Source organism: Schistocerca americana, chromosome 4, assembly GCF_021461395.2.
Source record: "Schistocerca americana isolate TAMUIC-IGC-003095 chromosome 4, iqSchAmer2.1, whole genome shotgun sequence".
Lineage (NCBI taxonomy): Eukaryota > Metazoa > Arthropoda > Insecta > Orthoptera > Acrididae > Schistocerca > Schistocerca americana.
Genome location: NC_060122.1, coordinates 704,394,732 through 704,413,810, shown reverse-complemented (window position 1 = coordinate 704,413,810; position 19,079 = coordinate 704,394,732). Strand labels below are relative to the sequence as shown.

The 19,079-nt window shown below is 42.4% G+C and overlaps 1 protein-coding gene and 1 long non-coding RNA gene across 6 annotated transcripts in view; one reads left to right on the top strand and one right to left on the bottom strand.

Moving 5' to 3' along the window:
• LOC124613881 overlaps positions 1–10,012 on the bottom strand; it is a 122,306-nt gene extending 112,294 nt beyond the window's left edge. Inside the window, exon 1 of the long non-coding RNA XR_006979646.1 lies at positions 9,528–10,012. This is a non-coding gene — a long non-coding RNA (uncharacterized LOC124613881). The remainder of the gene's footprint in view (positions 1–9,527) is intronic.
• Positions 10,013–10,224: 212 nt separating this feature from the next.
• LOC124613880 (homeobox protein homothorax) overlaps positions 10,225–19,079 on the top strand; it is a 998,899-nt gene continuing 990,044 nt past the window's right edge. For all 5 annotated transcript variants that reach the window (XM_047142615.1, XM_047142617.1, XM_047142614.1 and 2 more), the window contains exon 1: positions 10,225–10,734. In XM_047142615.1, the coding sequence (XP_046998571.1) occupies positions 10,720–10,734 (15 nt within the window). In that variant the 5' untranslated portion in view covers positions 10,225–10,719. The remainder of the gene's footprint in view (positions 10,735–19,079) is intronic.

Below are 19,079 nucleotides of genomic sequence, written 5' to 3'. Positions count from 1 at the left end.
TACGTGTGGTGCACTTCTTTCTCGTGTAGCCTCTCCAGCGGGATGTTACTTTAGTTAACGCACTGAACCCACAATATGAAGGTCGACGGTTTGGATCCCCGTCTGGCAATCCGGAGTTAGGTTTTTCGTGGTTTCCCTAAATCACGCAAAGCAAATCGTGGGATTTTTCCTTTGAAAAGGACATTGCTCACAAAGAGAATCAATGCCATCAAGTGGTAATTCTGGAACAAGTTAACTGCGTTCAGGAGTTCATCTTCATTTGATGGGCTTCATTTTTAGTACGCCATACTTCATGGGTGTATCACTTCCGCATCGTAGACTAGTACTTGCAAAATTGTTGATAGTTTCAGTTCTTTTAACGAGATGGCGCAGTGTTTATAACTGTGGACTCCTATTCCGGTCCACATTAGATCGAATCCCTGGCCGTTTATCCAGATCAAAGCTGTCTGTTGTTCCCCTAAATTGTTAATGGAAAATTCTGCAAAGAGTCCATCATAAGGAAGCTGATGACTGCTCACCTAATATGAAATTGTGCTCCGTTTTTAAGGTTATCATCTTCCATTTTCGTATATGACTAACTCACGAGATTCTTTACAGCCAAAATTACCGAATAGACGTCGTGTGTTGTAATGATTCTAAGGTGAATGCGTAGACCCTATATGAGAAAGACAAAGGAATTTCGGATTTGGCACTGTAACATTCGTCTTCAAAAACCATCACTTGGCGTTTCAGAAGAAAATATCTTCTCAATAAAAACATTTTTTCTTAATATTCTGCTTTGCTATAATACCTGACTCCACATTTCATTTTCCGTTCGCTATTCAAAGCGAACATAAGTCATTCCAAAGGAGCGCCATAGATTCACCGGAAATATATCGATGTACGTTGAGGACTAATGGCTTCCAGAGCTCACCCAGACTGATAAGAATGCAAGAAGAGCAGTCTCCAGGCTACAGCGAAATTTGGAGAGTTGATGGGTTTCTCGAATTGCTTAGTATGCGGTGTCAGGCATTCCAGAAACAACGTGAAGAGTAGGAAATTCTGAAAGGTGCCTCAACTTAGGATGAATTTTTTTATAAAGCAAAAACATTAAACACACAAAGGCTAGCTTCTCTGACCATCCAGAATTAACACAGATCAACGAAAATGTTAATGGACATTGGCCTCCGTCAAAATAAACAGACTTCAAGTTACTGTATTCAGTTGCTCTGTGGCATATCTCTTAAACTGGTAATTGTGCAGCAGTCGGCGTCCATTCCACCACTCTTTGATAGCTGTTGTTAATGGAACACCTCGAAGAGAAACCAATTCTCCGAAGCAGGGGTGCTGAGAAAGTCCGTGAACCTTACAACATTGTACTATGACAATTTCGTACCGATACGAAAAAGTTGACTTTCGAAAAGCGATGCCGTAAGAGCTTGTAAGCACAGGTGGATTGCAGTTGCTAATCCAATTTGCATAGCGATTCATCGCGCAACTCATATTTTGAGGGAGGGAGTCGCAGACGCCCGCCACTCATCTAGTAGACAGTTTTTACTTAAACTTGTGAACCATCGAAAATCTGTCTGAGCTTGTTAAATAATTACAGACACATTAAACTGACCAATTAGTTTCGTTTCCTTCAACGTACATTCTCACCCTCTGAAGGAGTTATTGGAAAAAAATGGAAATGTCATGTGGCTAGGGCCTCCCGTCGGGTAGACCGTTCGCCTGGTGCAGGTCTTTCGATTTGACGCCACTTCGGCCACCTGCGCGTCGATGGGGATGAAATGATGATGATTAGGATAACACAACACCCAGTCCCTGAGCGGAGAAAATCTCCGACTCAGCCGGGAATCGAACTCGGGCCCTTAGGATTGGCAGTCTGTCACGCTGACCACTCAGCTACCGGGGCGGACTAAGGAGTTATTATAAAGATGAAACACATAGTAGGAACATAGTTTGTGGTACAGTGGGTAGCTGCAGAAGAATCTAGGAAAAAAGGCATAACATTGGCCATCAATTTGCAAAAAAAAAAAAAAAAAATAAGTAAATAAATAAATAAATAAATAAAAGAAATCTCTGTAGGTCTGTGGCAGTATCAGTAGGTATGTTCATGTGTGAATCGCACGTCAGTAGACTCTTACTAGCATGACAAGAGAATGTTGCAAGCTTCGGACACATGATTGCTCAATTTAGTTACTTTTCTCATTAGCAGAGACATAAAAATAAATTAATATATTTGAGAGCCTTCAGAAATTATGACAGAATCTGATGGTGAGATTTGAACACTGGAAAAAATCATTTTACGGCTACCTCGCTCAAAACTGCGATGGGTAGTACAACTGCTACAAATAAGCGAAAAATAAAATTATATATCTCTTTCCAACACATGTATCATGATTTAATGCGTTCTTACCCCTCATCAACACATCTCATCCTGCCAGCAAGGACGTCAATTCAACTTCGAGTGAATATGAACGAGGAGCACGATTTTCTGAAGTTTTGTGCAGAGCAAGTCCTCCAAGTTTCCTTTAAACAGCACGATTGCTGTTCTGCACCGGTCAGCACTCATTTACATTTAATTAGAGATATTGAATCCAAATAGATTTGAACATATGCTTGTATATCGAGGTATTTCGCTATCCGAAGACGCGACTCTTGTTACCACACAGTCATCTTCAGAGAAGCATTTTCGTTAAGCGTGTTGACGACTGTCACGTCAGTTTACTATAGTTACACTTTCTCCACTGTATACTGTTCGTGAGAATCATTAAGTTTCTTAAAGGGGGTCAATGCCTTTCGAAATGAAATTTTTCCAATTAGTATGAAGACAGGTAAAGAGGCTGGAGAAAAATTACAAGTTTGGAATGTTGGGAGGTGGTATTCCCCATAACGATGAGCATTGTCGAGAAAATGCCTTTCTAATTTAAGCCTTAGTACACTGCAATACAAGGTAAAAAAATATTGTGGGCGAAATAAGTAGTGTGTGGCTTATACGTATAGATTCCCATGGGCAATGCAGCAATACTTTGGCTTCAGGTACATTGAATCTGTCCCTACTTCTCTCATATGCAACGCTTGGAAAACTATAAAACTGTTGCACAGACGTCAACGTACCTTTTGCCTCAATTTGTGGTTAAAGTCCCTCTGTCTATATAGAATTCATTATCCTTTCAAGAGTGCGGATATAAACAGTGGAACGATTAAAATTCCCTATATTTCTTATTACGTTTTTGTCATATATCTTAGTTTCATCATCTTCATCTTCATTTTCTCTTCAGGTATTAGGCAGGAATTGCCTGTTACGGTACCCATCTCTGTCGGAGTCTTCCTATGCCTCTTCCCCCATGGCGCTTATAATTTCTTTCCTTTAAGGGAAGTGTCTCACTCTCCATTCTTTGTAGATGTTCGTTCCATTTTCTTCTGTAATCTAGAGTTTCATCATTGAGCTACAAACCAAATTTAGAGTCTGAAATAAATCTAAAATCGCTCTAAACTTTTTCATTAAATTTCAACAATATCCCCATTAACAACGGAAAAATAATTTATTTTTAAAGACCCTGTGGAAATAGTAAATGAAATCTGATGTAATGGGTGTTAATTGTTATTGAACACATATTCAAAAAATTGTTGATTAGTATGTATCTCAATAGAGTGCGAGTGAATGGTAGCCGTTCTAGAGATTTTTAAGTAGCAAATAGCAGAATAACAGAGTACATTTTTGATGCTCCGTGTAAAGTGAATATCCTTAATGGAGACAATATTTTAATTCTGAGCATGTAATAGGTTTCATCAATAGATGTGCAATTAAATCCAAAGCAAGCAGCAGAGGCATTTAAGACAAACTGTAAGTCAGTTACAGGGTTAAAGTCTTATAATTTATTGCCTATAATATTTCGATACAGCTATTGTATCACTTCTCGGTGTGTTCCCTTTTGTTTATCCAGTCCTGACAAAATGCACGCAATGCATTGTCTACATTTTTGGGGGTGGGGGAGAGGGGTGTCCTTAATCACGGATGTCCGTTGTACAATCACTGTTCCAGATACAATACTAGACAGTTAACCGGGCAAATGCATTATTGCTTATTCTAATACTGGCAGATTACCTCAAGAGGCAACAACCATTGTCTTTAGGGTTGCCCTTCAGAACGTTGGCGTGAAGAACTTTGTCCTATCTTACTTTCCACTTGGCATTGCTTCTGCAACTTATCAGGAGATATAACTGGTTTCGCAAGCACGTCGCAGGTACTGTTTAAAAAAGTAAACGGCTTTTATCCTGATGATAACGTTCACCAGTTGCTACTTGCGCAGTTTTGACTGCACGGACGTTTTATACAGCTGCGTACAGCAGGCTTTCAATTTTGATCAGACTGTGTCAATTTGGAACGAAACATTTTGGTTCGACTGCCCTTCATTCATTACCAGCTAATTATTACATTTGCCTTGCAGTTGTCCTTGTCACATAACGACAGTTAGCTAATACATACGAATTATCGTATTCATTAATACATTTAGCTGTTGGGCAGTGGAAGTACTGCGATAGTGCCACACTTAAATGGAACTATGGATGCTTGGTCCCATAGTACTAAGTGTCCAACAAGCATACATCGGAAGTCTATGAGTGAATTTGGTCTATTTGTAGTTTCCTAAGTACTTCAAATGTGTCACTCAACTCTGGAAGATGTTTGATGTTGTCACTGAGGAAAACTAATTTCGTACATTGTCTTCTTAATATATAGCAGAGACGAAGTCTAGTAGCTGCGGTATTATGTTACCACTGAAAGTTGTTGCAGTATTCATTTTCGGATGTGAGTAAAATGATTTTGGGTCACTCTCTTCGAGTTAGGAGCTGAATTAAACCAAGCGATTGTCTGAAATTTCGTTATAAATTCTGTACCTGTGTTACTGTTGGCTCTCTCACGACGTACAATTCCTTAAGAAAAGAAAAAGAAAAGATATTGGATGATGGAAAACAGGTCACCCTGAAAATAAGTCCATCTCTTTTTTTTTATCTAAAAAGTTTAACACTGCAACTTCAACAAGGTCTTTACGGGCGGAGTACGAACTCAGTGGATAGACCCCGTTGTCTTAAAGTCTGCGCCTCTGCCTACAAATCCAAGTCAGAGCATGGAAATACACTGCTTAATATGTGCATTTCTTATAACAGTATCTTCGAGCACCAAGACCGAGCACTTATAATGACCAAAAGGAGATGCTGACCAATCTCTTTGGTAGTACTCCTAGCTTCCTTATAAATAACATCTTATGACATTGAAGAAATTCTCTTAGGCCATATTATGATGTTTGTGACTACTGACTATCGATAATCCATAAGCACCCACACTTCTGCCTCTTATAGGCCTATGCTATAGAGAGTTTACTAATGATTTCTATGCCGGCCGGGGTGGCCGAGCGGTTCTAGGCCCTACAGTCTGGAACTGCGCGACCGCTAGGGTCGCAGGATCGAATCCTGCCTCAGGCATGGATGTGTGTGATGTCCTTAGGTTATTTAGGTTTAAGTAGCTCTAAGTTCTAGGGGACTGATGACTTCAGAAGTTAAGTCCCATAGTGCTCAGAGCCATTTTGAATGATTTCTACGGTAATACGTTTCTGATGAACGATTAACCCAAAAATGGCTCAGAGCACTATAAGATTTAACATCTGAGGTCGTCAGTCCCCTACACTTGGAACTACTTAAACCTAACTAACCTAAGAACATCACACATATGCATGCCCGAGGCAGGATGCGAACCTGCTACCGTAGCGGTCGCGCGGTTCCAGACTGAAGCGCCAATAACCTCTTGGCCACAGCGGCCGGCTCGAACGATTAACCTATCTGTGACCTATAAACCTGTGTCACCACGTTACAATAATGTTCATAAAATGTAATACGGCCTGAAGAACGTCCCATAGATGAGTAAGAAGTTACTTTCAAAAAATCTGATTGAGCGCGAACATCAATTTGCAGAACTATCGATAACTCCTCGAAGGAAGTTCGTATTTTACCTGCCCAGATATAATTTGTCTGGTTCACATTCTTTTATTGTACTTGGTACATCCTCAATGTAAGAACTGAGTTCCAAATGGAAGAAGTACCATAGTACATTCGACACAAGTAACACTGCCTTGGGATGTGTGTGATGTGCTTAGGTTAGTTAGGTTTAAGTAGTTCTAAGTTCTAGGGGACTGATGACCACAGAAGTTAAGTCCCATAGTGCTCAGAGCCGTTTGAACCATTTGAACACTGCCTATCTTTTGTTTAGTTACAGAGCAGATTACTGTCACCGTTTAGGGGAACAATAAAAGTAATGGAATAAATATTTGGAAGAATAATCTGATGTAATTCATTGAAAACAAGCAACGTAAAGGTCATTTACTGAAAAAGCTGGAGCCGGCATATTGACGGTTTTCAGTGATACGTTAGATGTAAAAGACACAATAATTTATGCAGCGGACTAAGAGTTCACTTGCATCGACTGGGCAATCCGAGGCTGAATCTTTAAGGGGTAAGACCATTTCACAATGACATTCTGAGATCGTTACGTATGAATTTCTGCTCTTATATCACAAGCTGAGCACTTAAGTCCTGGCTACGACTGCCATAATCCTCTTCAGTTTCAAATTTCTGTACTTTTCGCACAGACAGGCATTGGACTGGAAAGGCACTATGTGTATTATATAGACGTTCACATGTCCGACCTTCACCACAGGTTAGAATCCGCTGTGCTACGGAAATTGAAGAAAACAGCCAAAGACTTGTTTAGGGAGAATAATTGAGAATCCTTGCTGTTAAAATCTCAAGCTGTGGGTATCAGTTAAAGAATGAAACACTAACAGCTAATGTGGGAAAGAGGGACTGCACCATGCACTTAGGAGTACAAGAGGTTGATTCTACAAGTAACTCAACAGCCACCAAAGCAATAAAATCTGCGAGAGTGACCTCCTACTACTATTAAAATTTAGCTGGTGCACCGAAAGAAATTTAGGCTTTCTACTACCAAGGGAACGCAATCAAATTAGTGAACTAAGGAAAGAGCAAGCACTAGCAAACGTAGGAGTTTGTTAACTTTACCGCCATTTTAGAGGATATGTACTGCTGTCATTATGGAATATCACCAGTGAAGGAGGGCTGCCCGAAAAAATAAATATTTTTAAAAAATAAATTAGCACTTTAACAAAAACCAAATAAATACGGTCAAACAAATTTATCATTCTGTGTAAGACGGTTAAATTAGCATTAAGAATACTTTCCATGTTTATTAAAAACATGGAAAGGATCTTACGAGACATTAATGATGTCTTGGAGGTTGCAATCCCGAAGAAATAAGAACAATTGTTTTGCTGAATTATACTGTTGGAGTACCTTAAAAGATTCAGTACGAAACGGGTAGTAACGTAGATTGTGCATGTGTCGAGGAAGTCTTGTAAAGGACTGCAACAGAAATGTTAGTACAGCATTTTGTCAAGAATCTAAAAGTGACTGTGAAGGTAAGCAGAGATTCTTCTACATATGCATTGCCTCTAACAAGTATTTGTGATTACACCTATGAATTCATTTGGTCCGATAAGTGTTGTGAGAATTGAGTTAGTGTAGTCATCACCGAAAGGCGCTGAAATCAAGAAACAAAAAATGAAGTTTCAAAGCATCGCAGTAAAAACATGGGCAGTTATGGAAAAAAATTTACTTACTTTATTTAAATAAGCGAGAAACACGTAAGTACAGCTCCTTTTGTAACCCTCTCTGTAAGCCTATATTGACAAAATATAAGAACAAATATTTTAGTACGTCAAAAACATGTAGCTTAATGCACAAGGGGCGAATCGATTTAGGGCCTAAAGAAAAAATCTAAGGATGATAAAATCTTGCTGAAGAGAGATCAGGCAGGAAGCTGGGAAGAGGCGATTTTCGTTGCGAAAGCGGGGGAGGGGGAAGGAGGAAGAGGGGGGAGGGTGGCGAGGGGATGTAGCACGTGATATTTAAACTGTATATTGTTTCGAGTAAAAATTGATATAACGAGCAAGTGGTAAAATCAATTAATAACGTTTACTCCACTGCAGCAAAACATCTCTTCAGGAGTTATACTTAAATAAAAGTACCATTAAATGCTCTGCAGCAGAATCGGGACCGTGAATAATATGTAGCATGGTGCAGCCGAAATGTCAGTAGAAATTTTTGGAAAAAAAGGAAAAAGTGTGGTTTTAACTAGACGATATATTTTGATGAATGTGTTGATAGCGTCTCAAGACATTTACATTCAGAAGTCAGCAAACTCACCTTGGAAGTGGTAGGAGGATTTCCATACGAAATACAATTTTCTAGCTACGTACCCATTAAATGGTGAATCAAAATATCCTACGACGTTGGCTGTGCTATGTGCTGCGCGATGTTAAGTACTTCTGTAAGTAGCTACAAAAAGCGTGCCGACTGGAATGCAACTACGAGAAACTCAGCCGATGTGATTGATACATTTAGTCTCGTCGGCTCGTGCAGCGACGCCCCCTGGACAGCAGCAGATCGGGGATCACTCGGGAGCGATTTTGGCTTTTTCTCTTATTTCATTTTTTGGCGCTGCGCTGCGCGGCGTCGCGACGGCTGGCGTCGGGCAGGTCGAGGCCTCGCCGCCTATCCATCACGGCGGCGCGCGCGGGCCTATTGATTGCCGGTGACAAGTTGTCACGGCGGCCACACTGCCAAACTTTATACGTCTCGGTCGATGATCGATGGTCGGCGCCGGGGTGCGCGCTCCGACCCCCAAACTTGCGCAAAAAGCTGACTATAAAAATAAATAAAAGCCCGCCGGGATTACTGTGCCACAGGCCGGATAAAAACCGTTTTGCAGGAAACGTAAATAGCTCGTAAATACCGATCGCGGAATATTAATGTCGGTTTAGCGGGCTGCCGGCGCGGGATTAACAGCGAAACAAACCAGTCGGCAGGCGAGATCGCGCACAGAATGGTGATGTCGGCAACCCATTCAGCTCCAAGACACCAACCGGCTAGACTCCCTCCAGGGACCCATCGATCCTTCCCTAGCTTACCATCGCACAACGCCTTATACCGATCCAGCCTTAAAAAAAATTATAAAATCTCCTACCATTAATCGTGATTCGCCAATAGTAAGAGGACTCGCAGGCGTGACAGGTATTAGCGTCGTCTACGAAGAAAAGATCCAGCCTGTAATTAATTTATTGCGGAGTTCTATGCATTCAAAACGTTATTGGCAACCCGTTCACAAGCCTGCGTAACGAAAGGGCTCCTCAAAAAACGACAAGCATCTACTTTATCGCTCAACGGGAAAACCGAAAAATATTCTGAAAAGTACTTTGAAATTATTCACATGCCTTTGTTCAATATTTTATCTTACTGCTACAAACAGACATTATTAAGGAAACTCGACTGTTTCATGCACACAAATATGACGATTTCTGTATGAATTATTGCCAAAGCAAAAAGTAATACAAATACATTTGTTTCAGAACGAGAAAAATAAAGCACATTGCTTGATTTTTGTTTAAATTTAACACTCAGTATGCAACACAAACCTGTTTGTTCCGTTGCTGGGAAACGTGTGACCCTCGTCTGTACCGACGGAGAGTATCACTAAATCTTCTTGTAGTCATAACTTTTTCTGTATACGTATTTCTTCCATGTTACATTGTTGGAGGCTAATGACTGAGGTGAATAAACACGTTGTTTACTTTCTCAGACGAACGGCATTTTTATTGAACAACGAGAAGAGTTAAAAAACATTCACAGTTTTGGTTATCGGTTATTTTGTAACATTCACTTCACTTTGAATTTTATTTGTTTACACACGATTTTTCTTGGTAAGGGATGACAGGTCTTCTCGATTACGTCAACGGACTCGATAGTTGCGAATTTGGACACTGTTGGACTGTCGATGGCGGTAGATGGATCGTTTAGCAGATTCTGAGGAAACTAAAGTAGTTTATTTCTGATTCCGAACGACTCCCGAACGCCTTCGCGCCACGTGGTCACCAATGCCATCCGACACGCTCGCCGCGGCGCGGTGATACAGAGTGCCGTAGTTGCGCCCGCCGCCGCTCGGCGCGCTGCGGGCCCCGCCCCCCGGCCACGGGCGCGTGGCGCTCTCCATTGTAGTGGGGGGTTCCCGCGCGGCGGGGTGGGGCGGAGCCGCGCTGCGCGCGCAGCCACGCATCGCCCCGCCCACCGCCGCCTTCCCCCGCCAGCGGGTCAGTGATTGACAGTTGGCAGAAGACTGCGGAGCGCGCAGGACCTCGTGTGCGTGCTGGGGCCCTGTCTCGGCGCGGCGGACGGCAACGCACAGCACAAATCGCTCGCAACAGCTGCACTACCGCATGCAGTGATCGACGCGCGCGCCTCCCTGTCTGCTTCTGCCGCGCGGGTGCCGTCGGAAGTGGAGCGAGCGAAGCGACGCCGCGCGGGGCCCGGAACGACGCAGCAACGAGAGCGCCTCGAGCAAGAAGTGTGACCGTGTGCCGCCCTCGTCGCTACCACCATGTGCTTACTGTCGTGTGCGGTGACATCGTGAATACGCTGGGCAGCGGGTCGTTTTCGCCGCCGGAGCAAAACTCGCGCCGCTGCCTCCGTTGTTTGTGGTGCTTTTCCGACGAGAGGGCGAGAGGGGTGGGGGAGGAAACCGACAGAGGGGGCGCGAAAGGGTGGCAGTAGTGGATGTGGTGTTGACTCGACGGTGCGAAAGTGGATTTCGCCGGGGCAGCGAGAGCGTTCATGGCTCAGCCACGGGTAAGTGGCGCGGCGCACGTGCAGCGCGGCGCGGCGCGTTTCGTACGTGCCGCCTTCCTCGGCTCTGTTTTTCAAATGTCACCATCAATCAGCCCCGGTAATGAATGTAGCGGCCATGTTGGAAGAGATGGGGGCCTCCGATGGCTTTGATAGGCCTGGCTGGTGGCTGCAATATATCATGCGGCCCGGCGCCCGGCCCCGCCGTGCGTACGCCACGGAGGCCGAGCGTGAGTCGCGCCGCGGCCGCGCCACGCAACCGTGATAGACGGGCGCGCGCGATCGCTCACTCATTGGCAGCTTGTAAACAAAGCCGCGTGTCGCCGCCTCCACTAGTGACTTGTGCTGCGCGGCTCTCACCCGCGTCAAGGCTCTCTCCTGCGGTTTAGTGTTGTGATTGTTCTGTACAAGAGGAGGCACAGGTAAACTGCTTTTCGACTTGTCAGTGTCCATTGTCGGTGATCACCTGTCGGCGAGGATCAGCATCTTCGGCTGTGAACATAGGCTACTCCCAAATTCTCTTATTTTTCTTGGCATCTTCTCTAAACACAACTTATCTGCAGTATAAAATTCGAGTGATTCAATAGGACGGACTGGTTCCAAATTCAGATGTTTTGCAAACGAACTTCAATTCAGTTTAGTCCTTATTTCATTGGTACGAGCTTGCCAAGTACCCATAAGGCAACCAATTGTAGTTCTATAATTTGGTTATGCCGTACTGTGACATGTCTCCACTTGTCCTACGCGTCACCGTCTGTGCCTTTTTTCATCCAAACTTAGTTTGGAAAGTCTGTCACGTTGCTTTGTTGCTTCTGATCGCAGTGCTATGTTTTAACATAGCTCATAATGAATTAACAACGGTCCGCCTTCTTGCAGAAAAGCAATGTTTTGTTTAATTACCAACCACAGAATAAAAATTACGTTTTTAGTTCATTATTATTTTCTGCAAGCGCGGGAACAATGATTAAAATTCCTTTATGATCATTTATACACAATTTTTTCTCCTTGTATTGTTGTCCCGTTATCTCGCAATTTTTAATTATTTTTTTTTATTTTTAAAGGTATGATCTAACACTCAGCGCCCTCTCCTGTATTTTGTTCTTGTTTCCGTAAAATTTTATCTGTCCCACAATTGAAGTATTTTGAGTGTTGATACATCGGTGTAAACTATTCTCCAGTTACATTAGGAAGCCTTCTGCACGTATTATGGAATATGGTGCAGAAAGAGTCGCTCAGATGTGCATTTCGCTGACGTCAAGACAGTCTTGAGCGTCAGTGGTCTTACTTGGAGTATCATTAGAATCACCACCAACTTAGTTTTTTTTAGGCAGCAACATTTATGTATAGGTGCGCCTGGTGGCGTAATAACCCTCCAGTGACCGTCGTATTTTTCTCGCCACGTGGATGGTAACTTGTAAGCCAGCGAGCTGTTTTCGCCGACTTCGCAGCCACGGCCCGCCGCGGGCACCAGTTGCGCCGGCGGGGACTCCCGCCGCTCGCTCGCTGTTTATGGCCACTAAAGCCCGGCGCGCCGCCCGGCTGGTTATGCGGCCGGAAAAACCTCTTCTGCCCTCGCGCGATTCCGCGCCTGCTTTCATTTGAGAAGGCGTTGCCCGGCGTTTCTGAAGATGTGCATTCGCCACTTGCGTGTAGTGCCTTGTTCACGACACCTTCATTGTGTTGTCGTCCTTCCGGCGTTAGCGCAGAGCTTTCGACGTCGACTTAGTTTCTTCTTACACAATCCCTAGTTATGCTGTTTTAAAATATTCTCTTAACGCCATTTTTTCCATGGCTGACGCTGTACAAGATTACTTCAACTTGGTGGAATTATGCGTTCAGCGTCTTTTGCCGATACTGTGAATCATAAACAGTAACACGAGGTGCAGGGTTACCAATATACTTGCCGTTAAAATGACTCCTGTGAGGCGCTTATTTCCGATTCCTTGCGTCTGATGTCAGGTATTTTATACATATAAATATTTCAATATTATTACATTCATTTTACCTCCTTCAGGAACTTTTTATGTTAGCATGGCAACTCGATATTTTCTTATTTATGGTTTCGACACGTTTCATGTGTCCTCTGTCTCTTCCAACAAGAACTTTCAGCGCATGGGCATTCTTCACATCCCGTCTAATAAATAAGAGGCGTGATAGAAGCGCGCTGAACTCTATTGTCTTTTATTATTACCTCGAATATTTGAAAGTCCTGCAGTTATCAGCAACAGTTAGCCAGACAACGCCACAATTTCATCTTAATGATAGCATGTAGTTGTTTTCCGCTGTCGTAAAAAGGCGTGGAGTCTTTGTATTTTATCCATCTTCAGTGTGTGTAGTTGTTTTCATTAAAATAGCGAGCAACCAGTTGCATAAAGGAAATTTTATTTGCTTCGCCGGTTTCAGGCACTCAGTACCTTTCTTCAGAAGGCTTATTGACGATACATTCCTTATTAAAATTAGTGTGGGTGGAGATCTTGAGAGTGTTCAGCTTGTTTTTCCTCTACAAGTAGATGATTCTTTGCGTCAGGCTTGACGCTAAGTTTAGTATTTTATCCATCTTCAGCAGCTCTAGTTACAGATTGTTTGATAGCGAATTGTAAATGTTTGCCCTCATTTATTTATAGCTTTTCTTGGTTAATTATTCAGTTTTGTAATTGAATTCGCCCATTACTGCCTATGTTTACGTTTCTTCACCGGATCATGTCTTCACACTTAAGCTGTAAGCTAATCAGTTGTTGAGTTTGTGGGTTGCAGTTTCTACTATTGGAGATGCCCACATTACTGACTGATAGTCAGTTGCACAAGATTTCGCCATCGAACTGCGCAAAGATTCTCACAGAACTGAGGCGTAATTTGGTGGTGTTATTTGCACGGATAATATTCTGCCTTATCCACAATTGCCTGCGTCATTGATTTTTTTTTTTTTTTTTTTTTCCTTCAAGACTGCCGTCCTGGATGTTACAATTTTCGTCCCAAAATCAGGAATCGAGATAATAAAGTGATTTGTATTTGTAAAAACTTCATCATAAATTGATGTCGTGCTTGTAGAACATTTGGCGTTCTAACTGATCCCCTAAGTGAAAATACGGTCTTCCTGCAAATTCAGTGCAGCCGAATGCGGCGGGCATGGTTGTTTCAGATAGGATGCTACTATCCTCCACAATTATTATCCACCATTTCTTGTCAAAACCAGTCTCACCCGTAAAGTGCTTCATTGCTTTCTCTGCATTCTGTACATCATATTTTTCGGCAATTGCCTTAGTATACTGAAACATTATGTACGTTTGTTTGTCTTCAAACGACCGCATCAGTTTTTGCGGCACAATCTACAAACTGTTGTGTACTTTATATATGTAGTCCGTTGCAAATCGATTTAGCGAGATCCTTTACAAAGATAAACCTTCAACTCCACGGTGCAAGTCCTGTATTGCAATTTTGCAGCAAGCAGCGCTAAAATCTTATGTGGCATATGTAAGTACTTCCGAGTGCGTCTCAACTGTGAGAGACAGTGACAATAATACTTGGGCCGTCCCGTTCATAATAATCGAAATTTGAATTGTATGAGAGATACCTACGTTGTAGCGTGTTGTTACATTTATTTCTTGGTCATTTGGTACCATTTCTGGTGCGTTTCAAAAGTTCTGGCACTTCACCACAAGCGCTGGTTACGAAACCAAAACTCTACCACTAGACAGTTTAACTGTAGACGAATGAACACCTCCGTTGTTTTTATTTTTTCCAAGTTATGCATATTTCATTGACACATTAATGTTATTAACTTACTCATCCAAGGATGATGTTACAGTGATGTATGGTCAGATTAATACTAGAAAAATGTGTGAGAGATGCATACATATGAACATGCACACATGTTTGATGATTATAGGACAGGACAGGTGGCCTTGTTGAATTAACCGCCACGGCATTTGCCGGAAGTGACTTAGGCTCTGAGTGTCTAACAATTGCACGACGCCTAACAAATAACATTCTCTTGTAATTGTGCATAGTTGGAACAATATAGCTTAGTAACTTATAACACAATTACGTACTGTATATACATTCTCCAAATCTAAATTGGTACTAATGTTACAAGAAGCAATATGAATTTAAATGATTTACTGAAATCGGACGTTAGATAGGCAGGCTGCGGTCACTATTTGACGGAGTGGAACTTTAGGTTCGAGATGTTTCATTAATCACATATAATCATTTCCAACTCGACACTCTCACACGAAAAATGACGATGGACTAGCGTTGGGGGCAGGGGGAAGGGGGTAGTTGGTGGTTGGGCTGGTTCAAAACTCGTACAACGAGCGTGGTTGTCAGGGATTGCAGTGTGTGTTGTGTTTGGCGTGGTGTGTGTTGTCTTTCCCTCACGATTTCGCCAGACGGGGGGGTGCCATGCGGCGTCTGCGCTTCCCCCGGCGCCGTCTCCGGGGATGCGAGGGCGCGGGGGTTCATAATTTACGACAGTAATCGAGGGTGAACCGGAAACGTTTAGGGCGCATCTATATTTAAAAATCAGTTTGACGGCCGCGCCGGTGGCACTTAGCGCGCGCCACGGCCTGCCCCGCAATTAACGCTGCCCGTAATGCTTGCACTTCGCGGGCAAAGGGTCCAGGGGGCGCGGGGTTGGTCATTCCGCAGCCGCCTGCTTGCAGGATCCCACAAAGTCTCGCGCATCCGAATGGCTGAAGACCTTGTCGCAACCTCCGCTGCACTTCACACGTTTCTTCTGCCTGCTTGGCATGTCATCCTTTGTATCTTTTGACTGTTATAACATGCCTTCTTCTGTACACCTATGATAGTACGCAGTAAAAATTCATAGACACTTAATGCTTGAAATTTGGGCTTGTTTGTTACGCTGCGCTAGAGAAACTAGAACCACTACTTTACAGCAGATGTGTTCTACCCCTAAGAATTTGTGTATGATATTAAGTGACGTAAAGTGGCACAGTAAAAGTTATGTTGTTGTAGGAGCGTTGTAGTAGAAGTGCCAAACTCTTCACCTGAGTCCCTGATCGTAATCTGAGGGTGAAATTCGTTAAGTACTTTCCGGTCCATTTTATGTATTTACTCTTTTCTCATCATCATCAGTCTTCTGCTTTGCTTGAAGTGCCCCACCAAGTTCTCCTCTTCTGTACCAACCTGTATCTCAGAGTAACTGAACGCCCTCAATTGTTTATATATTCGAAACTCTGGCATCTCCAATGTTTTTGGCCTTCTATTGCTCTCTCTCGTGACATGGACGTAATTTCCTTATTTCTTTTGTACTGTCCATGTTTATACTTAAGTTTTTCCACAAAAAATTTCCTTCCGCACCGATTCTGTGGAGAGCCCTCTTCGTTTCTTATTTAATTAGTCCCCTTAATTCTCAACATCTTTCTGTGACACCGCATCTCAAACGCTTCAGTTCTCCTGTTTCCCAACCTTCAAAGGCACTAGACGTATAAGTTAGGGAAACTTTTAGCTGAAGGATGGACGTTGCAAAAAGAGCTGTCATCCGTGTGTACTTCTTGCACGCACATCAACAATTACAGCCTGTGAACAAATATAAATTGTCTGCATTCATAAGGTAGCAAAACCAAACTCAGTGTGAAAGCTCCCGATTGACATAAACTTGCCTGCAGTCGGCACTTTAGTATTTAGGTCGCAATGTAATTACATTATTAATGTTAATATCTGAAAGAGGGAATAGGCAAGTGTTTACGATGTGGCGGCTTAATAAGCGTACTATTCGCTGTGCTCAGATTTCTTCTCAGTTGCAGTCAGAATTAATTTAGTAGCACCGTTCCATAGATTCCTATCTGCAGGCCGATTTGTCTACTTGCGGGCAAGTTCACCAGCCGGTGCAGTGTCGTAATTCGCGTAATGGAGCTGCTCGCCTTTCACCGTGTGCACGTTTTCTTTTTGGTCTTTTATTTTTAAATGTAAAGGGTAATGTTTGCTGGCTTTTCTGGTGCTCAATATCGCCCTGTCTGTGGAGCATAAAGTGCGCGTTGAACTTGTAAAACTGTGTCAAAACCTATGGCTAGTTGCTTCCACAGCGTACGTTATTTTCTCTGCTGCTTCATATCTGTTTACCGGGGCTGACGTAAAAATAGTCTGACGTATTTGTCTATGTCACCACTTAGGGCGCAGGCATCTGTTTTGCGCATGTGATTGTGTGTGCGTGTGTGTGTGTGTGTGTATGTGTGTGTGTGTGTGTGTGTGTAAAGTTGGGCTGCAATGCTTCTTGTTGATATATTTCTCATTTCACTTGTATCAGAGCCTTATTTGGACGAACTGTCTTAAAAAAATTAATGTGAAAACTTCCTACATTGATGGTGACATGGTTGTCTGTTGTCTGCCGTTACGTTCATTTCGACGTAAAGCAAAATTGCACAATTATTTTCGCCTTTTTTTTTACATGTTCTTTGCATTCATCTCTTCATGTTAAACGATTACAAATTGGTTGTTTTGCACCCTTCTTTGCCTCTTCTTTCGACGTGGAAAGGAAATTTGGAAACTGTTATCAGTACTCTTGAAATCTCTCTTTTCGTTTTTTCTTTTTCAAATGGTTCTTTTAACTAACTTTTTTTTAGTGTTGTTTCTGCTCTGCGGTGCACTGTCAATATCATAAACGAGATGTTTTTAATACATATGTAAATCTTTGTATCATAATATTTGATTGCACTGAAATTTATACTCTATATCTATCCGGTTTCTCATTTTATGGAATTTTTATTTCTGCTTCCACATGTGACGTGCTGGCAAGACGCTATCATATTTTATACCATTACAATTCATTCCCTTTCCTGTTACCTGTCGTAAACTGAAATCTCTATCCTTTGACAAGTGTTCGTTTTGTACTTATCGTTCTGGCGGGACGTGTGCGTATAAGTTGGTACAATTGCTTTATAACCTGTCTCTTGTTCTGTGAATTCATTATGCACTCTTTAGGTACCAAGAATAAGTCTAATTTATCGTAACTCACATGTGAGACTTTAAACCTCTTCCTTAATATTCACTCGCAACAAACCTAGCTAAGAATCATCTCCATTGCTATTTTTGTAAGAAGTAATCATCTTGCACGTCATAACAACATTTTACTCGAAAATTTCGCTCACAACAGGCAGTTTTCTTCAAAGAGCCATCTTACGTGGCAACCAGATCGTATAGAGATTTGTATTCTTTTGTGCTAATAATAATTAATGGTTACTGCTTTTATTCATTTAAACTTTTGAGATGCTGTGTACGATTAATATCATTCCCCTAGCACTGGTGTTATTCTCACTGTAGAAAGTAATTTAGGAACTTGGCTGGAATAAATAGCTAGACAGAAAATGTCACAGCTAAATACGAATTTTTGGTTCTATCGGATGATGTCGATAATTCAATACTTACAGATCAGTTGAAGCGTTTTGTAAAGAATGGCACTCCTCGGGCTGCCACGAGGCTTTCTCTTCCGTAAGTTAAGTAGTTATTGGGATACAAGAAGAGCAAAATATTTTCCTTCTCCATTTTTTTTTATTCGTGACGGCAGTCATATTTGCAGCCTTTATCTTCTACTCCTGCCCATATGATTTTACGACTGATACGTCTCCACTCAGCTCAGCGAACGAGTTTCTTCTCCATCGGGGCTGGCATTTTCTAAGGACCACTCCAGCCGCGCTGAAGAATGATGGATTTCGTGGCAGGGCGGAACGTACAATTTGCCAAGATTTATGTGCGGCCTAACGTCGGTTGTTTGGCAAATTGTGTACATCTGCAACGCTATATTAGTTGAGTGGCCGAACAGTCCTTTTTAACTACTGAGCGTCCATGAGACATAATAGCATCGCGAGCTTACAGGTGAACGTACGCAGCTGAACCATTCACAGTTGACTTTATTAATTTTTGTGGCTTCTACATGAGAAGCATTGCAGAACGCCCAGGTGGTTTTTGTACAGTTAGGCTACCTGCGGCAAAATCAGGCGAGGTCGTGCCTCGCGCCGGTATCAATATGAAAGAGAGAGTATTATCGTCTTTTGGAGGGAATACAGAAAGAGGCAGGCTCCACTGAGCGAAATAAAAACACTGTTCTCGTGAAGTAGAAGCGGAATGGGTGGAGAAGTGTTTACATTGCGTTTCAAGAGGTACTTATTACGTCATTTATGTCATGAGGTGCACTAAATGAAGATAAATGATGCTAATGCTGCTCGATGTTTCCTTTTGATTATGAGTTGCAAAGATTTTCGGCCTTCTCACTCCCTTAATATTTTCACACTTCTATGATTATATGGTGTTAGAAGGACGTTATTCGCTGTGTCTAAATCATGCTGTACTCTGCCTTTATACTTGTTTATATTTCTGTAATGAGAGTCCAC